This window comes from Macrobrachium rosenbergii, unplaced genomic scaffold (genome assembly GCF_040412425.1).
Source record: "Macrobrachium rosenbergii isolate ZJJX-2024 unplaced genomic scaffold, ASM4041242v1 13917, whole genome shotgun sequence".
NCBI classification, from domain to species: domain Eukaryota; kingdom Metazoa; phylum Arthropoda; class Malacostraca; order Decapoda; family Palaemonidae; genus Macrobrachium; species Macrobrachium rosenbergii.
Genome location: NW_027100728.1, coordinates 1182463 through 1206097, shown reverse-complemented (window position 1 = coordinate 1206097; position 23635 = coordinate 1182463). Strand labels below are relative to the sequence as shown.

At 39.3% G+C, this 23635-nt stretch overlaps 2 protein-coding genes across 2 annotated transcripts; both read left to right on the top strand.

Moving 5' to 3' along the window:
- The first annotated feature begins 271 nt into the window (after positions 1-271).
- On the top strand, positions 272-964 carry LOC136838081 (piggyBac transposable element-derived protein 3-like). Its single transcript, XM_067102928.1, has one exon. The coding sequence runs from the start codon at positions 272-274 to the stop codon at positions 962-964; it is 693 nt and encodes a 230-aa protein (XP_066959029.1).
- A 10554-nt stretch (positions 965-11518) lies between these two features.
- LOC136838080 (piggyBac transposable element-derived protein 3-like) lies at positions 11519-12910 on the top strand. The gene has a single exon (XM_067102927.1). The coding sequence runs from the start codon at positions 11519-11521 to the stop codon at positions 12908-12910; it is 1392 nt and encodes a 463-aa protein (XP_066959028.1).
- The last annotated feature ends 10725 nt before the right edge of the window (positions 12911-23635 follow it).

Genomic DNA, 23635 nt, shown 5'->3' with positions numbered 1-23635 from the left:
TGGATTTTGTGTTCAGTGTAGATGAATTGAAATCTCTGATAGGAATTCTTTTGTCAAATTTCCACAAATTGCCATCGGAGAGGCATTATTGGTCAAAAGATGAAGACCTGGGTGTGTCTATTGTAAAAAAAAGCAATGTCTCGGAATAAATTTCAAGGTTGGAAGAGTGTTGTGCATTTCTGTGATAATGCAGATGCAGAAAATAACAAAGGGGATAAAGGATTCAAAGTAAGAAGCCTGATTTCGAAGCTTCAGAAATCATTTGTTCAATATGGAGTATTTGAGGAATGCATTAGTTAGTGTTGACGAAATGATGGTAAAATATTATGGGCATAACTCCCTGAAGCAGTTTATCCAGGTGAAACCTACTAGGTTTGGATATAAACTTTGGGCACGTTGTGGGACCTCAGGCTACTGTTATAATTTTGATCTTTACTGTGGTAAGAATCCTCAGCTAGATAAGAATGATGAAATAGCATTGGGTTCAAAAGTTGTCTTGAAGATGCTTGAAGCTGTAGCAGATCCAGAATCTCATGCTGTTTATTTTTATAATTATTTTACTGGTTATGAATTATTAGTTCACCTACGAAATATTGGTTTTCAAGCGTCAGGAACACACAGAGAAAATTGTTTGAAGAACTGTACATTGAAATCAACAAATGATATGAGAAAAGAAACAAGAGGCTCATATGACTACAGGTTTGACACCAATGAAGAAGTACTGATGGTAAATTGGCTAGATAACAAATGTGTAACTGTTGGTACTAATTACGACACTGTAGAACCCCTTGCAAAGGTCCAACGTTGGATTAAGACATCAAAGTCAAAAGGAAGCGTTCCTCAACCAAATGCAATTTTCGACTATAATAAATGTATGGGTGGTGTAGATCACCATGATTGGTTAGTAGGGAAATATTCTGTTTCTATTCGAGGAAAGAAATGGTACTGGCCTTTTATTCATTAGAATGAGAGATATGGCAGTTGTGAACTCATGGATCATTTATAAATTGCTGCACCAAGGACATGGTTTCACACATCTGAGTCTACTAGATTTCAAAAGGGCAATTTCTGTAGCTTATCTGAAGTTGGCTTGCATGGAAGGCTCAGTAGGAAGACCCTGTGGTACCTTACACTCACGCACAAATTTTGCTGATGTTCGTTATGATGGTAAAGATAATTTTATTGAAAAGCGCAACAATCAGCAGAGGTGTATGAACAAACCATGTACAGCAAAACCAAGAACCTTTTGCTCTAAATGCAATGTGACTCTTTGTATTGAATGTTTCAGCTCTTATCATAAAAGAAAATAAGATTGTCAGGTATAACAATAAAAGAAAGTACATTTAGTTTATGAAATTAAATTTTTTTTCAGCTAGAACTTAGGTGGAAATTCATAACATTTAAGTAAGAATGACAATATGGAACTGTTTATCTTTATCTGAAAAGATAATACTTTACTTAACAAATATAAACATAAAACCTATTGTCCCAGTGTCCTCATTTGAGGACAGCTTGAAAACATGATTTTATACCCCTTTGTCCCAGCGTCCTCATTTGAGGACAGCTTACTGTAAGCTTACCCTTAGAAATAGATTTTTCTTTCTACGTCATATGTTTTCTTGACCCTTAAATATATATTATTTAGCAAAAAATTCCAGAAATTCAAAAATACAAAAGTTGGGATTTAATGGGTTAAGACTATCATTTTCTCAAACTAGAGCATAGTCATAAAGGCTACCAGCTATACAAATGGTAGAAATTACCCTTGAAATTGAAAAATGACACCTGTTATACTGCTGAAGAAAGAATCTTCAAAGAGTCTTCAGGGATTCTTCGGTGAAGATTTTGGAGCCAATACGAAGACTATCATTTTCTCAAACTAGAGCATAGTCATTCATGTAATGATGGCCACCTCCGGTGATTCCGGAGGAAATCTTTAGTAAGGGGTCCTTTTTTTTTTTTTTTTTTGTGGGGCCCAGGGGTCCAGTTCAGCTGAAGAAAGAATCTTCAAGGAGTCTTCAGGGATTCTTCAGTGAAGATTTTGGCGCCAATACTTAGACTATCATTTTCTCAAACCAAGCATAGTCATTCATGTAATGATGGCCACCTCCGGCGATTCCGGAGGAAATCTTTGGTAAGGGGTCCTTTTTGTTTTTTTTTGTGGGGCCCAGGGGTCCAATTCAGCTGAAGAAAGAATCTTCAAGGAGTCTTCAGGGATTCTTCGGTGAAGATTTTGGCGCCAATACGAAGACTATCATTTTCTCAAACTAGAGCATAGTCATTCATGTAATGATGGCCACCTCCGGCGATTCCGGAGGAAATCTTTGGTAAGGGGTCCTTTTTTTTTTTTTTTTTTTTGTGGGGCCCAGGGGTCCAGTTCAGCTGAAGAAAGAATCTTCAAGGAGTCTTCAGGGATTCTTCGGTGAAGATTTTGGCGCCAATACGAAGACTATCATTTTCTCAAACTAGAGCATAGTCATTCATGTAATGATGGCCACCTCCGGCGATTCCGGAGGAAATCTTTGGTAAGGGGTCCTTTTTGTTTTTTTTGTGGGGCCCAGGGGTCCAATTCAGCTGAAGAAAGAATCTTCAAGGAGTCTTCAGGGATTCTTCGGTGAAGATTTTGGCGCCAATACGAAGACTATCATTTTCTCAAACTAGAGCTTAGTCATTCATGTAATGATGGCTACCTCCGGCGATTCCGGAGGAAATCTTTGGTAAGGGTCCTTTTTTGTTTTTTTTTTGTGGGGCCCAGGGGTCCAATTCAGCTGAAGAAAGAATCTTCAAGGAGTCTTCAGGGATTCTTCGGTGAAGATTTTGGAGCCAATACGAAGACTATCATTTTCAAACTAGAGCATAGTCATTCATGTAATGATGGCCACCTCCGGCGATTCCGGAGGAAATCTTTGGTAAGGTGTCCTTTTTTTTTTTTTTTTTGTGGGGCCCAGGGTCCAGTTCAGCTGAAGAAAGAATCTTCAAGGAGTCTTCAGGGATTCTTCGGTGAAGATTTTGGCGCCAATACGAAGACTATCATTTTCTCAAACTAGAGCATAGTCATTCATGTAATGATGGCCACCTCCGTCAATTCCGGAGGAAATCTTTGGTAAGGGGTCCTTTTTTTTTTTTTCTGGGGCCCAGGGGTCCAATTCAGCTGAAGAAAGAATCTTCAAGGAGTCTTCAGGGATTCTTCGGTGAAGATTTTGGCGCCAATACGAAGACTATCATTTTCTCAAACTAGAGCATAGTCATTCATGCTATATGATGGCCACCTCCGGCGATTCTGAAGAAAGAGTCGGAGGAAATCTTTGACTATCATTTTCTAAAACTAGAGCATAGGGTCCTTTTTTTTTTTTTTTTTCCTTTTTTGTTTTTTTTGCCAGGGGTCCAATTCAGCTGAAGAAAGAATCTTCAAAGAGTCTTCAGGGATTCTTCGGTGAAGATTTTGGAGCCAATACGAAGACTATCATTTTCTCAAACTAGAGCATAGTCATTCATGTAATGATGGCCACCTCCAGCGATTCCGGAGGAAATCTTTGCAAGGGTCCTTTTTTTTTTTTTTTTTTTGTGGGGCCCAGGGGTCCAATTCAGCTGAAGAAAGAATCTTCAAGGAGTCTTCAGGGATTCTTCGGTGAAGATTTTGGCGCCAATACTAAGACTATCATTTTCTCAAACTAGAGCATAGTCATAAAGGCTACTAGCTATATAAATGGTAGAAATTACCCTTGAAATTGAAAAATGACACCTGTTATACTGCTGAAGAAAGAGTCTTCAAGGAGTCTTCAGGGAATCTTGGGTGAGGATTTTGGAGCCAATATGAAGACTATCATTTTCTAAAACTAGAGCATAGTTATTCATGTAATGATGGCCACCTCCGGCGATTCCGGAGGAAATCTTTGGTAAGGGTCCTTTTTTTTTTTTTTTTTTTTTTTGTGGGGCCCAGGGGTCCAATTCAGCTGAAGAAAGAATCTTCAAGGAGTCTTCAGGGATTCTTCGGTGAAGATTTTGGAGCCAATACGAAGACTATCATTTTCTCAAACTAGAGCATAGTCATTCATGTAATGATGGCCACCTCCGGCGATTCCGGAGGAAATCTTTGGTAAGGGGGTCCTTTTTTTTTTTTTTTTTTTGGGGTCCAGGGGTCCAGTTCAGCTGAAGAAAGAATCTTCAAGGAGTCTTCAGGGATTCTTCGGTGAAGATTTTGGCGCCAATACTTAGACTATCATTTTCTCAAACCAAGCATAGTCATTCATGTAATGATGGCCACCTCCGGCGATTCCGGAGGAAATCTTTGCAAGGGGTCCTTTTTGTTTTTTTTTTGAAATTAGGGGTCCAATTCAGCCAGGACTGTTGCGTGGTTAAGGTGGCATATTCTAATCCTGGGGTGTTAAAAAAAAAAAAAAAAAAAGTCCAGCCTCAAAAAATAGAACTTTCAAAATTTTCGACCTAACTTACCCTTGTTAGTACAGTTCTATTAATTTTGGGGATGTAAAATTTTTTGGGCCAATATTTCCAGTTTCCAAAAATCGATGAATAGAAATTCAGACTTGCGTAATTCTAAAATGACTCTTAGCTACGGGGCCTCAAAGTCGATTTTTTAGTTTATACAATAAAAATTCAGGCATCCAAAACTCAGCAAGGCCTGAACGTATTGTTGTTTTGTATGAATTTTTTTAATAGAACAGATCAAAATAAAGGGGCTCTAATTGAAGCCTAATGTCCATGACAGGTTCCCTCTCGGCTATGGGACCTCAAAGTTGGTGTTTTTGTTAATTTTACATATGAACCTTGCAATTTCAAAATGACACCTCCATTACTTACAAGGTTACAGGAACCTTGAAACTGAAAAATGACACATGGAATACTACAACAGAGTGCCAATGATGAAAGGCTACCAGCTATATAAATGGTAGAAATTACCCTTGAAATTGAAAAATGACACCTGTTATACTGCTGAAGAAAGAGTCTTCAAAGAGTCTTCAGTTAATCTTGGGTGAGGATTTTGGAGCCAATATGAAGACTATCATTTTCTAAAACTAGAGCATAGTCATTCATGTAATGATGGCCACCTCCGGCGATTCCGGAGGAAATCTTTGGTAAGGGGTCCTTTTTTTTTTTTTTTTTTGTGGGGCCTCAGGGGTCCAATTCAGCTGAAGAAAGAATCTTCAAAGGAGTCTTCAGGGATTCTTCGGTGAAGATTTTGGCGCCAATACGAAGACTATCATTTTCTCAAACTAGAGCATAGTCATTCATGTAATGATGGCTACCTCCGGCGATTCCGGAGGAAATCTTTGCAAGGGGTCCTTTTTTTTTTTTTTGTGGGGCCCAGGGGTCCAATTCAGCTGAAGAAAGAATCTTCAAGGAGTCTTCAGGGATTCTTCGGTGAAGATTTTGGCGCCAACACGAAGACTATCATTTTCTCAAACTAGAGCTTAGTCATTCATGTAATGATGCCACCTCCGGCGATTCCGGAGGAAATCTTTGGTAAGGGGTCCTTTTTGTTTTTTTTTGTTGCCCAGGGGTCCAATTCAGCTGAAGAAAGAATCTTCAAGGAGTCTTCAGGGATTCTTCGGTGAAGATTTTGGCGCCAATACGAAGACTATCATTTTCTCAAACTAGAGCATAGTCATTCATGTAATGATGGCTACCTCCGGCGATTCCGGAGGAAATCTTTGGTAAGGGTCCTTTTGTTTTTTTTTTTTGTACCCCCAGGGGTCCAATTCAGCTGAAGAAAGAATCTTCAAAGAGTCTTCAGGGATTCTTCGGTGAAGATTTTGGAGCCAATATGAAGACTATCATTTTCTCAAACTAGAGCATAGTCATTCATGTAATGATGGCCACCTCCGGCGATTCCGGAGGAAATCTTTGGTAAGGGTCCTTTTTTTTTTTTTTGTTGGGGCCCAGGGGTCCAATTCAGCTGAAGAAAGAATCTTCAAGGAGTCTTCAGGGATTCTTCGGTGAAGATTTTGGCGCCAATACGAAGACTATCATTTTCTCAAACTAGAGCATAGTCATTCATGTAATGATGGCCACCTCCGGCGATTCCGGAGGAAATCTTTGCAAGGGGTCCTTTTTTTTTTTTTTTTTTTGTGGGGCCCAGGGTCCAATTCAGTTCAGAAGAAAGAATCTTCAAGGAGTCTTCAGGGATTCTTCGGTGAAGATTTTGGCGCCAATACGAAGACTATCATTTTCAAACTAGAGCATAGTCATTCATGTAATGATGGCCAGGCGATTCCGGAGGAAATCTTTGGTAAGGGTCCTTTTTGTTTTTTTGTGACACCTTGGGGTCCAATTCAGCTGAAGAAAGAATCTTCAAGGAGTCTTCAGGGATTCTTCGGTGAAGATTTTGGCGCCAATACTGAAGACTATCATTTTCTCAAACTAGAGCATAGTCATTCATGTAATGATGGCCACCTCCGGCGATTCCGGAGGAAATCTTTGGTAAGGGGTCCTTTTTTTTTTTTTTTTGTGGGGCCCAGGGGTCCAATTCAGCTGAAGAAAGAATCTTCAAAGAGTCTTCAGGGATTCTTCGGTGAAGATTTTGGCGCCAATACGAAGACTATCATTTTCTCAAACTAAACTAATGATGGCCACCTCCGAAATTCCGAGGAAATCTTTGTAGTCATTCATGTAGAAAGAATCTTCAAGAGTCTTCAGGGATTCTTCGCCACCTGGCGCCAATAATATCATTTTCTCAAACTAGAGCATAGTCATTCATGTAATGATGGCTACCTCCGGCGATTCCGGAGGAAATCTTGGTAAGGGTCCTTTTTTTTTTTTTTGTGGGGCCCAGGGGTCCAATTCAGCTGAAGATAGAATCTTCAAGGAGTCTTCAGGGATTCTTCGGTGAAGATTTTGGAGCCAATACGAAGACTATCATTTTCTCAAACTAGAGCATAGTCATTCATGTAATGATGGCCACCTCCGGCGATTCCGGAGGAAATCTTTGGTAAGGGTCCTTTTTTTTTTTTTTTTTTTTTCGGGGCCCAGGGGTCCAATTCAGCTGAAGAAAGAATCTTCAAGGAGTCTTCAGGGATTCTTTGAAGATTTTGGCGCCAATACGAAGACTATCATTTTCTCAAACTAGAGCATAGTCATTCATGTAATGATGGCCACCTCCGCGATTCCGGAGGAAATCTTTGCAAAGGGTCCTTTTTTTTTTTTTGTGGGGCCCAGGGGTCCAGTTCAGCTGAAGAAAGAATCTTCAAGGAGTCTTCAGGGATTCTTCAAAGATTTTGGCGCCAATACGAAGACTATCATTTTCTCAAACTAGAGCATAGTCATTCATGTAATGATGGCTACTAGCTATTTTTTTGGTAAATTCCTTTTTGAAATTGAAAAGGGTCCACAATACTGCTGAAGAAAGAGTCTTCAAAAGAGTCTTCAGGGAATCTTCAGAGGGTGAAGATTTTGGGAGCCAATATCAAGACTATCATTTTCAAAACTAGAGCATAGTCATTCATGTAATGATGGCCACCTCCGGCGATTCCGGAGGAAATCTTTGTAAGGGGTCCTTTTTTGTTTTTTTTTTTTTTTGTGGGGCCCAGGGGTCCAATTCAGCTGAAGAAAGAATCTTCAAAGAGTCTTCAGGGATTCTTCGGTGAAGATTTTGGCGCCAATACGAAGACTATCATTTTCTCAAACTAGAGCATAGTCATTCATGTAATGATGGCCACCTCCGGCGATTCCGGAGGAAATCTTTGGTAAGGGGTCCTTTTTTTTTTTTTTTTGGGGGGCCCAGGGGTCCAATTCAGCTGAAGAAAGAATCTTCAAGGAGTCTTCAGGGATTCTTCGGTGAAGATTTTGGCGCCAATACTAAGACTATCATTTTCTCAAACTAGAGCATAGTCATTCATGTAAGGCTACCAGCTATTAGGAAATGGTAGAAATCCTTTTTTTTTGAAAAATGTGGGGCCTGTTAATACTGCTGAAGAAAGAATCTTCAAGGAGTCTTCAGGGAATCTTGGGTGAGGATTTTGGAGCCAATATGAAGACTATCATTTTCTCAAACTAGAGCATAGTTATTCATGTAATGATGGCCACCTCCGGCGATTCCGGAGGAAATCTTTGGTAAGGGGTCCTTTTTTTTTTTTTTTTGTGGGGCCCAGGGGTCCAATTCAGCTGAAGAAAGAATCTTCAAGGAGTCTTCAGGGATTCTTCGGTGAAGATTTTGGCGCCAATACGAAGACTATCATTTTCTCAAACTAGAGCATAGTCATTCATGTAATGATGGCCACCTCCGGCGATTCCGGAGGAAATCTTTGGTAAGGGTCCTTTTTTTTTTTTTTGTGGGGCCCAGGGGTCCAATTCAGCTGAAGAAAGAATCTTCAAGGAGTCTTCAGGGATTCTTCGGTGAAGATTTTGGCGCCAATACGAAGACTATCATTTTCTCAAACTAGAGCATAGTCATTCATGTAATGATGGCTACCTCCGGCGATTCCGGAGGAAATCTTTGGTAAGGGTCCTTTTTTTTTTTTTTTTTTTGTGGGGCCCAGGGGTCCAATTCAGCTGAAGAAAGAATCTTCAAGGAGTCTTCAGGGATTCTTCGGTGAAGATTTTGGCGCCAATAAAAAAGACTATCATTTTCTCAAACTAGAGCATAGTCATTCATGTAATGATGGCCACCTCCGGCGATTCCGGAGGAAATCTTTGGTAAGGGGTCCTTTTTAGTTTTGTGGGGCCCAGGGGTCCAATTCAGCTGAAGAAAGAATCTTCAAGGAGTCTTCAGGGATTCTTCGGTGAAGATTTTGGCGCCAATACGAAGACTATCATTTTCTCAAACTAGAGCATAGTCATTCATGTAATGATGGCCACCTCCGGCGATTCCGGAGGAAATCTTTGGTAAGGGGTCCTTTTTTTTTTTTTTTGTGGGGCCCAGGGGTCCAATTCAGCTGAAGAAAGAATCTTCAAGGAGTCTTCAGGGATTCTTCAATGAAGAAATACGAAGACTATCATTTTCTCAAACTAGAGCATAGTCATTCATGTAATGATGGACCTTTTTCCGGAGGAAATGGTAGAAATTTTTGTTTTTTTTTTTTCTGACACCTGTTATACTGCTGAAGAAAGAATCTTCAAGGAGTCTTCAGGAATCTTCGGTGAAGATTTTGGAGCCAATATGAAGACTATCATTTTCTCAAACTAGAGCATAGTCATTCATGTAATGATGGCCACCTCCGGCGATTCCGGAGGAAATCTTTGGTAAGGGGTCCTTTTTGTTTTTTTTTTTTGGGGCCAAGGGGTCCAATTCAGCTGAAGAAAGAATCTTCAAGGAGTCTTCAGGGATTCTTCGGTGAAGATTTTGGCGCCAATACGAAGACTATCATTTTCTCAAACTAGAGCATAGTCATTCATGTAATGATGGCCACCTCCGGCGATTCCGGAGGAAATCTTTGGTAAGGGTCCTTTTTTTTTTTTTTTTGGGGCCCAGGGGTCCAATTCAGCTGAAGAAAGAATCTTCAAGGAGTCTTCAGGGATTCTTCGGTGAAGATTTTGGCGCCAATACGAAGACTATCATTTTCTCAAACTAGAGCATAGTCATTCATGTAATGATGGCCACCTCCGGCGATTCGGAGGAAATCTTTGGTAAGGGGTCCTTTTTTTTTTTTTTTTGGGCAGGGCCCAGGGGTCCAATTCAGCTTCAGGACTCTTGCAGTGGTTATTCTTGGTGGCATATTCTAATCCTGGGGTGTTAAAAAAAAAAAAAAAAAAAAAAAAAAAAAAGTCCAGCCTCAAAAAGAGAACTTTCAAAATTTTCGACCTAACTTACCCTTGTTAGTACAGTTCTATTAATTTTGGGATGTAAAATTTTTGGGCCAATATTTCCAGTTTCCAAAAATCGATGAATAGAAATTCAGACTTGCATAATTCTAAAATGACTCTTAGCTACGGGGCCTCAAAGTCGATTTTTTAGTTTATACAATAAAAATTCAGGCATCCAAAACTCAGCAAGGCCTGAACGTATTGTTGTTTTGTATGAATTTTTTTAATAGAACAGATCAAAATAAAGGGGCTCTAATTGAAGCCTAATGTCCATGACAGGTTCCCTCTCGGCTATGGGACCTCAAAGTTGGTGTTTTTTGTTAATTTTACATATGAACCTTGCAATTTCAAAATGACACCTCCATTACTTACAAGGTTACAGGAACCTTGAAACTGAAAAATGACACATGGAATACTACAACAGAGTGCCAATGATGAAAGGCTACCAGCTATATAAATGGTAGAAATTACCCTTGAAATTGAAAAATGACACCTGTTATACTGCTGAAGAAAGAGTCTTCAAAGAGTCTTCAGGGAATCTTGGGTGAAGATTTTGGAGCCAATACGAAGACTATCATTTTCTCAAACTAGAGCATAGTCATTCATGTAATGATGGCCACCTCCGGCGATTCCGGAGGAAATCTTTGGTAAGGGGTCCTTTTTTTTTTTTTTGTGGGCCAGGGGTCCAATTCTGCTGAAGAAAGAATCTTCAAGGAGTCTTCAGGGATTCTTCGGTGAAGATTTTGGCACCAATACGAAGACTATCATTTTCTCAAACTAGAGCATAGTCATTCATGTAATGATGGCCACCTCCGGCGATTCCGGAGGAAATCTTTAATAAGGGGTCCTTTTTGTTTTTTTTTGTGGGGCCCAGGGGTCCAATTCAGCTGAAGAAAGAATCTTCAAGGAGTCTTCAGGGATTCTTCGGTGAAGATTTTGGCGCCAATACGAAGACTATCATTTTCTCAAACTAGAGCATAGTCATTCATGTAATGATGGCCACCTCCGGCGATTCCGGAGGAAATCTTTGGTAAGGGTCCTTTTTGTTTTTTTTTTTTGGGGGCCCAGGGGTCCAATTCAGCTGAAGAAAGAATCTTCAAGGAGTCTTCAGGGATTCTTCGGTGAAGATTTTGGCGCCAATATTAATACTATCATTTTCTCAAACGTCCTCATTTGAGTCATTCATGTAATTCAAGATTTTTTTACCTCTTATCAATTTATCACATTTGAATAAATGCATGCATTATTTATTTCATATTGCACCCCATCATCTTTTTTTTTAGTATTAAGAACTTTACAAGACTTTTATGAACAACCAAAGTTGTACAAAAAGTGCTCTTATCCTATCGTAATTTCAAGTAATTTTTTCCAAGTTATTTTAACTAATATATAATGAATTTCAAAAAGTATAGTAAATTAATCTATTACCCAAGCATTTTAAGTATAAATTGTCAATTATAAATCAAAGGAAGTTGTTCATTATCAACTTTGAAAATTGTGTCCTCAAATGAGGACGCTGGGATGAAGCATTATAAATCCTGATCAAACCTGTCGAAGTATGCTGGACGTGAACTTACCGGCCTACCTCGTTTTTTGTCTGTTTCTTTCGAATCTCTGTTGTGACCACATGCAGTGAGAGAATATCCATCTATGGTAAGCATTATTTTTTGATTACTGAAAAACTTAAAAAAAAAAAATAACAATATTGCTAAAAAGTTGTGATGAACAGAGAGGACAAACATTCCAGGACAATTTGAAGAAAATGAAAGAAGACTTGGATCACCTAACACCTCTGGAATTATATGAAACAATAATGTCCCCAGATATTTATGATCACATTGTGAAGGAAACTGTTCGTTATGCCACGGCCAGCAGAAACAAACTGGATTTTGTGTTCAGTGTAGATGAATTGAAATCTCTGATAGGAATTCTTCTTTTGTCAAATTTCCACAAATTGCCATCGGAGAGGCATTATTGGTCAAAAGATGAAGACCTTGTGTCTATTGTAAAAAAGCAATGTCTCGGAATAAATTTCAAGGTTGGAAGAGTGTTGTGCATTTCTGTGATAATGCAGATGCAGAAAATAAACAAAGGGGATAAAGGATTCAAAGTAAGAAGCCTGATTTCAAGCTTCAGAAATCATTTGTTCAATATGGAGTATTTGAGGAATGCATTAGTTAGTGTTGACGAAATGATGGTAAAATATTATGGGCATAACTCCTTGAAGCAGTTTATCCAGGTGAAACCTACTAGGTTTGGATATAAACTTTGGGCACGTTGTGGGACCTCAGGCTACTGTTATAATTTTGATCTTTACTGTGGTAAGAATCCTCAGCTAGATAAGAATGATGAAATAGCATTGGGTTCAAAAGTTGTCTTGAAGATGCTTGAAGCTGTAGCAGATCCAGAATCTCATGCTGTTTATTTTTATAATTATTTTACTGGTTATGAATTATTAGTTCACCTTTTTATTGGTTTTCAAGCGTCAGGAACACACAGAGAAAATTGTTTGAAGAACTGTACATTGAAATCAACAAATGATATGAGAAAAGAAACAAGAGGCTCATATGACTACAGGTTTGACACCAATGAAGAAGTACTGATGGTAAATTGGCTAGATAACAAATGTGTAACTGTTGGTACTAATTACGACACTGTAGAACCCCTTGCAAAGGTCCAACGTTGGATTAAGACATCAAAGTCAAAAGGAAGCGTTCCTCAACCAAATGCAATTTTCGACTATAATAAATGTATGGGTGGTGTAGATCACCATGATTGGTTAGTAGGGAAATATTCTGTTTCTATTCGAGGAAAGAAATGGTACTGGCCTTTATTCATTAGAATGAGAGATATGGCAGTTGTGAACTCATGGATCATTTATAAATTGCTGCACCAAGGACATGGTTTCACACATCTGAGTCTACTAGATTTCAAAAGGGCAATTTCTGAAGCTTATCTGAAGTTGGCTTGCATGGAAGGCTCAGTAGGAAGACCCTGTGGTACCTTACACTCACGCACAAATTTTGCTGATGTTCGTTATGATGGTAAAGATAATTTTATTGAAAAGCGCAACAATCAGCAGAGGTGTATGAACAAACCATGTACAGCAAAACCAAGAACCTTTTGCTCTAAATGCAATGTGACTTTGTATTGAATGTTTCAGCTCTTATCATAAAAGAAAATAAGATTGTCAGGTATAACAATAAAAGAAAGTACATTTAGTTTATGAAATTAAATTTTTTTTCAGCTAGAACTTAGGTGGAAATTCATAACATTTAAGTAAGAATGACAATATGGAACTGTTTATCTTTATCTGAAAAGATAATACTTTACTTAACAAATATAAACATAAAACCTATTGTCCCAGTGTCCTCATTTGAGGACAGCTTGAAAACATGATTTTATACCCCTTTGTCCCAGCGTCCTCATTTGAGGACAGCTTACTGTAAGCTTACCCTTAGAAATAGATTTTTTCTTTCTACGTCATATGTTTTCTTGACCCTTAAATATATATTATTTAGCAAAAAATTCCAGAAATTCAAAAAATACAAAAGTTGGGATTTAATGGGTTAAGACTATCATTTTCTCAAACTAGAGCATAGTCATAAAGGCTACCAGCTATACAAATGGTAGAAATTACCCTTGAAATTGAAAAATGACACCTGTTATACTGCTGAAGAAAGAATCTTCAAAGAGTCTTCAGGGATTCTTCGGTGAAGATTTTGGAGCCAATACGAAGACTATCATTTTCTCAAACTAGAGCATAGTCATTCATGTAATGATGGCCACCTCCGGCGATTCCGGAGGAAATCTTTAGTAAGGTCCTTTTTTTTTTTTTTTTTTTGTTGGGCCCAGGGGTCCAGTTCAGCTGAAGAAAGAATCTTCAAGGAGTCTTCAGGGATTCTTCGGTGAAGATTTTGGCGCCAATACGAAGACTATCATTTTCTCAAACTAGAGCATAGTCATTCATGTAATGATGGCCACCTCCGGCGATTCCGGAGGAAATCTTTGGTAAGGGGTCCTTTTTGTTTTTTTTTTTGGGGCCCAGGGGTCCAATTCAGCTGAAGAAAGAATCTTCAAGGAGTCTTCAGGGATTCTTCGGTGAAGATTTTGGCGCCAATACGAAGACTATCATTTTCTCAAACTAGAGCATAGTCATTCATGTAATGATGGCCACCTCCGGCGATTCCGGAGGAAATCTTTGGTAAGGGGTCCTTTTTTTTTTTTTTTTTTTGTGGGGCCCAGGGGTCCAATTCAGCTGAAGAAAGAATCTTCAAGGAGTCTTCAGGGATTCTTCGGTGAAGATTTTGGCGCCAATACGAAGACTATCATTTTCTCAAACTAGAGCATAGTCATTCATGTAATGATGGCCACCTCCGGCGATTCCGGAGGAAATCTTTGGTAAGGGGTCCTTTTTGTTTTTTTTTTTGGGGCCCAGGGTCCAATTCAGCTGAAGAAAGAATCTTCAAGGAGTCTTCAGGGATTCTTCGGTGAAGATTTTGGCGCCAATACGAAGACTATCATTTTCTCAAACTAGAGCATAGTCATTCATGTAATGATGGCCACCTCCGGCGATTCCGGAGGAAATCTTTGGTAAGGGTCCTTTTTTTTTTTTTTGTGGGGCCCAGGGTCCAATTCAGCTGAAGAAAGAATCTTCAAGGAGTCTTCAGGGATTCTTCGGTGAAGATTTTGGCGCCAATACGAAGACTATCATTTTCTCAAACTAGAGCATAGTCATTCATGTAATGATGGCCACCTCCGGCGATTCCGGAGGAAATCTTTGGTAAGGTGTCCTTTTTTTTTTTTTTTTGTGGGGCCCAGGGGTCCAGTTCAGCTGAAGAAAGAATCTTCAAGGAGTCTTCAGGGATTCTTCGGTGAAGATTTTGGCGCCAATACGAAGACTATCATTTTCTCAAACTAGAGCATAGTCATTCATGTAATGATGGCCACCTCCGGCATTCCGGAGGAAATCTTTGGTAAGGGTCCTTTTTTTTTTTTTTGGGGCCCAGGGTCCAATTCAGCTGAAGAAAGAATCTTCAAGGAGTCTTCAGGGATTCTTCGGTGAAGATTTTGGCGCCAATACGAAGACTATCATTTCTCAAACTAGAGCATAGTCATAAAGGCTACTAGCTATATAAATGGTAGAAATTAACCTTGAAATTGAAAAATTACACCTGTTATACTGCTGAAGAAAGAGTCTTCAAGGAGTCTTCAGGGAATCTTGGGTGAGGATTTTGGAGCCAATATCAAGACTATCATTTTCTAAAACTAGAGCATAGTTATTCATGTAATGATGGCCACCTCCGGCGATTCCGGAGGAAATCTTTGGTAAGGGGTCCTTTTTCTTTTTTTTTTTTTTTTGGGGCCCAGGGGTCCAATTCAGCTGAAGAAAGAATCTTCAAAGAGTCTTCAGGGATTCTTCGGTGAAGATTTTGGAGCCAATACGAAGACTATCATTTTCTCAAACTAGAGCATAGTCATTCATGTAATGATGGCCACCTCCGGCGATTCCGGAGGAAATCTTTGGTAAGGGGTCCTTTTTTTTTTTTTTTTTTTTTTGGGGGCCCAGGGGTCCAATTCAGCTGAAGAAAGAATCTTCAAGGAGTCTTCAGGGATTCTTCGGTGAAGATTTTGGCGCCAATACTAAGACTATCATTTTCTCAAACTAGAGCATAGTCATAAAGGCTACCAGCTATATAAATGGTAGAAATTACCCTTGAAATTGAAAAATGACACCTGTTATACTGCTGAAGAAAGAGTCTTCAAGAGTCTTCAGGGAATCTTGGGTGAGGATTTTGGAGCCAATATGAAGACTATCATTTTCTAAAACTAGAGCATAGTTATACATGTAATGATGGCCACCTCCGGCGATTCCGGAGGAAATCTTTTGGTAAGGGGTCCTTTTTTTTTTTTTTTTTTGTGGGGCCCAGGGTCCAATTCAGCTGAAGAAAGAATCTTCAAAGAGTCTTCAGGGATTCTTCGGTGAAGATTTTGAGCCAATACGAAGACTATCATTTTCTCAAACTAGAGCATAGTCATTCATGTAATGATGGCCACCTCCGCGATTCCGGAAAATCTTTGGTAAGGGTCCTTTTTTTTTTTTTGGGGTCCAGGGGTCCAGTTCAGCTGAAGAAAGAATCTTCAAGGAGTCTTCAGGGGATTCTTCAGTGAAGATTTTGGCGCCAATACTTAAGACTATCATTTTCTCAAACTAGAAGCATAGTCATTCATGTAATGATGGCCACCTCCGGCGATTCCGGAGGAAATCTTTGGTAAGGGGTCCTTTTTTTTTTTTTTTTTTTGGGGCCCAGGGGTCCAATTCAGCCAAGGAATCTTGCAAGTGAGTTTCAGGCATATTCTAATTTTGGGGTGTTAAGAAAATCAAAAAAAAGTCCAGCAAAAAAAAGAACTTTCAAAATTTAATTTGGCTAACTTACCCTTCCGGAGGAAATCTTTCTAAGGGGTCCTTTTTGGGGATTTAAATTTTTTGGGCCAATATTTCCAGTTTCAGCAAAAAAGAAATAGAAATTCAGTCTTCAGGATTCTTTCGGTGAAAATTTTGACCAATACTGAAGACTATCATTTTCTCAAACTAGAGCATAGTCATTCAGTAATGATGGCAAAACCATTCCGGATTTGTAAGGGGTTTTTTAATAAACAGATCAAAATAAAGGGGCCCAATGTCCAATTCAGCTGAAGAAAGAATTTCAAAGTTGAGTTTTTGTTAATTTTACATATGAACCTTTTTTCAAATGAAGACTATCATTTTCTCAAACTAGGAACATAGTCACTCAAAAATGATGATGGAATACTACAACAGAGATTCCAATGATGAAATCTTTGGCTATATAAATCCTTTTTTTTTTTTTTTTTTGAAATTGAAAAATGACACCTGTTATTCAGCTGAAGAAAGAATCTTCAAGGAGTCTTCAGGGATTCTTCGGTGAAGATTTTGGAGCCAAAAAGACTATCATTTTCTCAAACTAGAGCATAGTCATTCATGTAATGATGGCTCCTCCGGCGATTCCGGAGGAAATCTTTGGTAAGGGTCCTTTTTGTTTTTTTTTTTTTGGGGCCTAGGGTCCAATTCAGCTGAAGAAAGAATCTTCAAAAGAGTCTTCAATTCTTCGAAAAGATTTTGGCGCCAATACGAAGACTATCATTTTCTCAAACTAGAGCATAGTCATTCATGTAATGATGGCCACCTCCGGCGATTCCGGAGGAAATCTTTGTAAGGGGTCCTTTTTTTTTTTTGTGGGGCCCAGGGGTCCAATTCAGCTGAAGAAAGAATCTTCAAGGAGTCTTCAGGATTCTTCAGGTGAAGATTTTGGCGCCAATTTTTTCTCAAACTAGAGCATGAATCAAATGTAATGACACCTCCGGCGATTCAATTTTGCAATTTCAAAAACTAAGAAAGCATAGTCAATCTATCATTTTCTCAAACCAATAGATGTAATGATGGCCACCTCCGGCGATTCCGGAGGAAAATTGTAAGGGGTCCTTTTTGTTTTTTTGTTTTGGGGGCCCAGGGTCCAATTCAGCTGAAGAAAGAATCTTCAAGGAGTCTTCAGGAAAAAGACTATCATTTTCTCAAACTAGAGCATAGTCATTCATGTAATGATGGCTACCTCCGGCGATTCCGGAAATGTCTTTGTACTTTCCTTTTTTTTTTTTGTGGGGCCCAGGGGTCCAATTCAGCTGAAGAAAGAATCTTCAAGGAGTCTTCAGTTTTTTTTGGCCCAAATTTAGTTTACTCATGAAGAAAGAAAGAATCTTCAAAGAGTCTTCAGGGATTCTTGGGTGAAGATTTTGGAGCCAATACGAAGACTATCATTTTCTCAAACTAGAGCATAGTCATTCATGTAATGATGGCCACCTCCGGCGATTCCGGAGGAAATCTTTGGTAAGGGTCCTTTTTTTTTTTTTTTTGTGGGGCCCAGGGTCCAATTCAGCTGAAGAAAGAATCTTCAAAGGAGTCTTCAGGGATTCTTCGGTGAAGATTTTGGCGCCAATACGAAGACTATCATTTTCTCAAACTAGAGCAAAGTCATTCATGTAATGATGGCCACCTCCGGCACATTCCGGAGGAAATCTTTGCATTATTTATTCCTTTTTGAATTTTTTTTATTAGGGTCAAGAAAGCTGAAGAAAGAATTTTACAAGGAGTCTTCAGGGTGAAGATTTTTTTATTTTTCTCAAACTGGAAAGCATAGTCATTCATGTAATGATGGCTACCTACCGGCATTCCGAAAATTTTATATAGGGGTCCAGTATCAACTGAAGAAAGAATCTTCAAAGAGTCTTCAGGGATTCTTCATGAAGATTTTGGCGCCAATACGAAGACTATCATTTTCTCAAACTAGAGCATAGTCATTCATGTAATGATGGCTACCTCCGGCGATTCCGGAGGAAATCTTTATGAAGGGTCCTTTTTTGTTTTTTTTTTATCCCAGGGGTCCAATTCAGCTGAAGAAAGAATCTTCAAGGAGTCTTCAGGGATTCTTCGGTGAAGATTTTGGCGCCAATACGAAGACTATCATTTTCTCAAACTAGAGCATAGTCATTCATGTAATGATGGCCACCTCCGGCGATTCCGGAGGAAATGGTTTTGTAAGGGGTCCTTTTTTTTTTTTTTTTTGTGGGGCCCAGGGTCCAATTCAGCTGAAGAAAGAATCTTCAAAAAGGAGTCTTCAGGACATTCTTCGTGAAGATTTTGGCGCCAATACGAAGACTATCATTTTCTCAAACTAGAGCATAGTCATTCATGTAATGATGGCCACCTCCGCGATTCCGGAGGAAATCTTTAGTAAATATATCCTTTTTGTTTTTTTTTGTGGGGCCAGGGGTCCAATTCAGCTGAAGAAAGAATCTTCAAGGAGTCTTCAGGGATTCTTCGGTGAAGATTTTGGCGCCAATACGAAGACTATCATTTTCTCAAACTAGAGCATAGTCATTCATGTAATGATGGCCACCTCCGGCGATTCCGGAGGAAATCTTTGAAAATTACCCTTTTTTTTTTTTTGACACCCAGGGGTCCAATTCAGCTGAAGAAAGAATCTTCAAGGAGTCTTCAGGGATTCTTCGGTGAAGATTTTGGAGCCAATACGAAGACTATCATTTTCTCAAACTAGAGCATAGTCATTCATGTAATGATGGCCACCTCCGGCGATTCCGGAGGAAATCTTTGGTAAGGGGTCCTTTTTTTTTTTTTTTTTTGTGGGGCCCAGGGTCCAATTCAGCTGAAGAAAGAATCTTCAAGGAGTCTTCAGGGATTCTTCGGTGAAGATTTTGGCGCCAATACGAAGACTATCATTTTCTCAAACTAGAGCATAGTCATTCATGTAATGATGGCCACCTCCGGCGATTCCGGAGGAAATCTTTGTAAGGGGTCCTTTTTTTTTTTTTTGTGGGGCCCAGGGGTCCAATTCAGCTGAAGAAAGAATCTTCAAGGAGTCTTCAGGGATTCTTCGGTGAAGATTTTGGCGCCAATACTGAAGACTATCATTTTCTCAAACTAGAGCATAGTCATTCATGTAATGATGGCTATATTCCGGAGGAAATCTTTAATGATCCTTTTTTTTTTTTTTTGGGGCCCAGGGTCCAATTCAGCTGAAGAAAGAATCATTCAAGGAGTCTTCAAACTAATTCTTCGGTGAAGATTTTGGAGCCAATATCATAAGACTATCATTTTCTCAAACTAGAGCATAGTCATTCATGTAATGATGGCCACCTCCGGCGATTCCGGAGGAAATCTTTGGTAAATGTTCCTTTTTTTTTTTTTTTTTTTTGTGGGGCCCAGGGGTCCAATTCAGCTGAAGAAAGAATCTTCAAAGGAGTCTTCAGGGATTCTTCGGTGAAGATTTTGGCGCCAATACGAAGACTATCATTTTCTCAAACTAGAGCATAGTCATTCATGTAATGATGGCCACCTCCAGCATTCCGGAGGAAATCTTTACAATAAGGGTCCTTTTTGTTTTTTTTTTTTTGGGGCCCAGGGGTCCAGTTCAGCTGAAGAAAGAATCTTCAAGGAGTCTTCAGGGATTCTTCAGGTGAAGATTTTGGCGCCAATACGAAGACTATCATTTTCTCAAACTAGAGCATAGTCATAAAGGCTACTAGCTATATAAATGGTAGAAATTACCCTTGAAATTGAAAAATTACACCTGTTATACTGCTGAAGAAAGAAAGTCTTCAAAAGAGTCTTCAGGGAATCTTGGGTGAAGATTTTGGAGCCAATATCAAGACTATCATTTTCTAAAACTAGAGCATAGTTATTCATGTAATGATGGCCACCTCCGGCGATTCCGGAGGAAATCTTTGGTAAGGGGTCCTTTTTTCTTTTTTTTTGGGGGCCCAGGGTCCAATTCAGCTGAAGAAAGAATCTTCAAAGAGTCTTCAGGGATTCTTCGGTGAAGATTTTGGAGCCAATACGAAGACTATCATTTTCTCAAACTAGAGCATAGTCATTCATGTAATGATGGCCACCTCCGGCGATTCCGGAGGAAATCTTTAGTAAGGGTCCTTTTTTTTTTTTTTTTTGTGGGGCCCAGGGGTCCAATTCAGCTGAAGAAAGAATCTTCAAAGGAGTCTTCAGGGATTCTTCGGTGAAGATTTTGGCGCCAATACTAAGACTATCATTTTCTCAAACTAGAGCATAGTCATAAAGGCTACCAGCTATATAAATGGTAGAAATTACCCTTGAAATTGAAAAATGACACCTGTTATACTGCTGAAGAAAGAGTCTTCAAGGAGTCTTCAGGGAATCTTGGGTGAGGATTTTGGAGCCAATATGAAGACTATCATTTTCTAAAACTAGAGCATAGTTATTAATGTAATGATGGCCACCTCCGGCGATTCCGGAGGAAATCTTTGGTAAGCGGTCATTTTTTTTTTTTTTTGTGGGGCCCAGGGGTCCAATTCAGCTGAAGAAAGAATCTTCAAGGAGTCTTCAGGGATTCTTCGGTGAAGATTTTGGAGCCAATACGAAGACTATCATTTTCTCAAACTAGAGCATAGTCATTCATGTAATGATGGCCACCTCCGGCGATTCCGGAGGAAATCTTTGGTAAGGGGTCCTTTTTATTTTTTTTGTGGGGCCCAGGGGTCCAGTTCAGCTGAAGAAAGAATCTTCAAGGAGTCTTCAGGGATTCTTCGGTGAAGATTTTGGCGCCAATACTTAGACTATCATTTTCTCAAACTAAGCATAGTCATTCATGTAATGATGGCCACCTCCGGCGATTCCGGAGGAAATCTTTGGTAAGGGGTCCTTTTTTTTTTTTTTTTTTTGCGGGGCCCAGGGGTCCAATTCAGCCGGGACTCTTGCGTGGTTAAGGTGGCATATTCTAATCCTGGGGTGTTAAAAAAAAAAAAAAAAGCCTCAAAAAATAGAACTTTCAAAATTTTCGACCTAACTTACCCTTGTTAGTACAGTTCTATTAATTTTGGGGATGTAAAATTTTTTGGGCCAATATTTCCAGTTTCCAAAAATCGATGAATAGAAATTCAGACTTGCGTAATTCTAAAATGACTCTTAGCTACGGGGCCTCAAAGTCGATTTTTTAGTTTATACAATAAAAATTCAGGCATCCAAAACTCAGCAAGGCCTGAACGTATTGTTGTTTTGTATGAATTTTTTTGATAGAACAGATCAAAATAAAGGGGCTCTAATTGAAGCCTAATGTCCATGGCAGGTTCCCTCTCGGCTATGGGACCTCAAAGTTGGTGTTTTTTGTTAATTTTACATATGAACCTTGCAATTTCAAAATGACACCTCCATTACTTACAATGTTACAGGAACCTTGAAACTGAAAAATGACACATGGAATACTACAACAGAGTGCCAATGATGAAAGGCTACCAGCTATATAAATGGTAGATATTACCCTTGAAATTGAAAAATGACACCTGTTATACTGCTGAAGAAAGAGTCTTCAAAGAGTCTTCAGGGAATCTTGGGTGAGGATTTTGGAGCCAATATGAAGACTATCATTTTCTCAAACTAGAGCATAGTCATTCATGTAATGATGGCCACCTCCGGCGATTCCGGAGGAAATCTTTGGTAAGGGGTCCTTTCTTTTTTTTTTTTTTGTGGGGCTCAGGGGTCCAATTCAGCTGAAGAAAGAATCTTCAAGGAGTCTTCAGGGATTCTTCGGTGAAGATTTTGGCGCCAATACGAAGACTATCATTTTCTCAAACTAGAGCATAGTCATTCATGTAATGATGGCCACCTCCGGCGATTCCGGAGGAAATCTTTGGTAAGGGGTCCTTTTTGTTTTTTTTTTTGTGGGGCCCAGGGGTCCAATTCAGCTGAAGAAAGAATCTTCAAGGAGTCTTCAGGGATTCTTCGGTGAAGATTTTGGCGCCAATACGAAGACTATCATTTTCTCAAACTAGAGCATAGTCATTCATGTAATGATGGCCACCTCCGGCGATTCCGGAGGAAATCTTTGGTAAGGGTCCTTTTTGTTTTTTTTTTTTTGTGGGGCCCAGGGTCCAATTCAGCTGAAGAAAGAATCTTCAAGGAGTCTTCAGGGATTCTTCGGTGAAGATTTTGGCGCCAATACGAAGACTATCATTTTCTCAAACTAGAGCATAGTCATTCATGTAATGATGGCCACCTCCGGCGATTCCGGAGGAAATCTTTAAGTAGGGGTCCTTTTTTTTTTTTTTTTTTTTTGGGGCCCAGGGGTCCAATTCAGCTGAAGAAAGAATCTTCAAGGAGTCTTCAGGGATTCTTCGGTGAAGATTTTGGCGCCAATACGAAGACTATCATTTTCTCAAACTAGAGCATAGTCATTCATGTAATGATGGCCACCTCCGGCGATTCGGAGGAAATCTTTGGTAAGGGTCCTTTTTTTTTTTTTTTTTTGGGGCCCAGGGGTCCAATTCAGCTGAAGAAAGAATCTTCAAGGAGTCTTCAGGGATTCTTCGGTGAAGATTTTGGCGCCAATACGAAGACTATCATTTTCTCAAACTAGAGCATAGTCATTCATGTAATGATGGCCACCTCCGGCGATTCCGGAGGAAATCTTTGGTAAGGGGTCCTTTTTTTTTTTTTTTGTTTTTGCCCAGGGGTCCAGTTCAGCTGAAGAAAGAATCTTCAAGGAGTCTTCAGGGATTCTTCGGTGAAGATTTTGGCCCAATACTTAGACTATCATTTTCTCAAACTAAGGTCATTCATGTAATGATGGCCACCTCCGGCGATTCCGGAGTCTTTAAGGAAGGTGGCATATTCTAATCCTGGGGTGTTAAAAAAAAAAAAAAAAAAAAAAAAAAAGTCCAGCCTCAAAAAATAGAACTTTCAAAATTTTCAACCTAACTAACCCTTGTTAGTACAGTTCTATTAATTTTGGGGATGTAAAATTTTTTGGCCAATATTTCCAGTTCATTCCAAAAATCGATGAATAGAAATTCAGACTTGCATAATTCTAAAATGACTCTTAGCTACGGGGCCTCAAAGTCGATTTTTAGTTTATACAATAAAAATTCAGGCATCCAAAACTCAGCAAGGCCTGAACGTATTGTTGTTTTGTATGAATTTTTTAATAGAACAGATCAAAATAAAGGGGCTCTAATTGAAGCCTAATGTCCATGACAGGTTCCTCTCGGCTATGGGACCTCAAAGTTGGTGTTTTTTGTTAATTTTACATATGAACCTTGCAATTTCAAAATGACACTCCATTACTTACAAGGTTACAGGAACCTTGAAACTGAAAAAAGACACATGGAATACTACAACAGAGTGCCAATGATGAAAGGCTACCAGCTATATAAATGGTAGAAATTACCCTTGAAATTGAAAAATGACACCTGTTATACTGCTGAAGAAAGAGTCTTCAAAGAGTCTTCAGGGAATCTTGGGTGAGGATTTTGGAGCCAA

Bases quoted from the DNA above. Each gene is read 5' to 3' on its own strand.
- LOC136838081 (XM_067102928.1), top strand. From the start codon at position 272: ATGGAGTATTTGAGGAATGCATTAGTTAGTGTTGACGAAATGATGGTA.
- LOC136838080 (XM_067102927.1), top strand. From the start codon at position 11,519: ATGAAAGAAGACTTGGATCACCTAACACCTCTGGAATTATATGAAACA.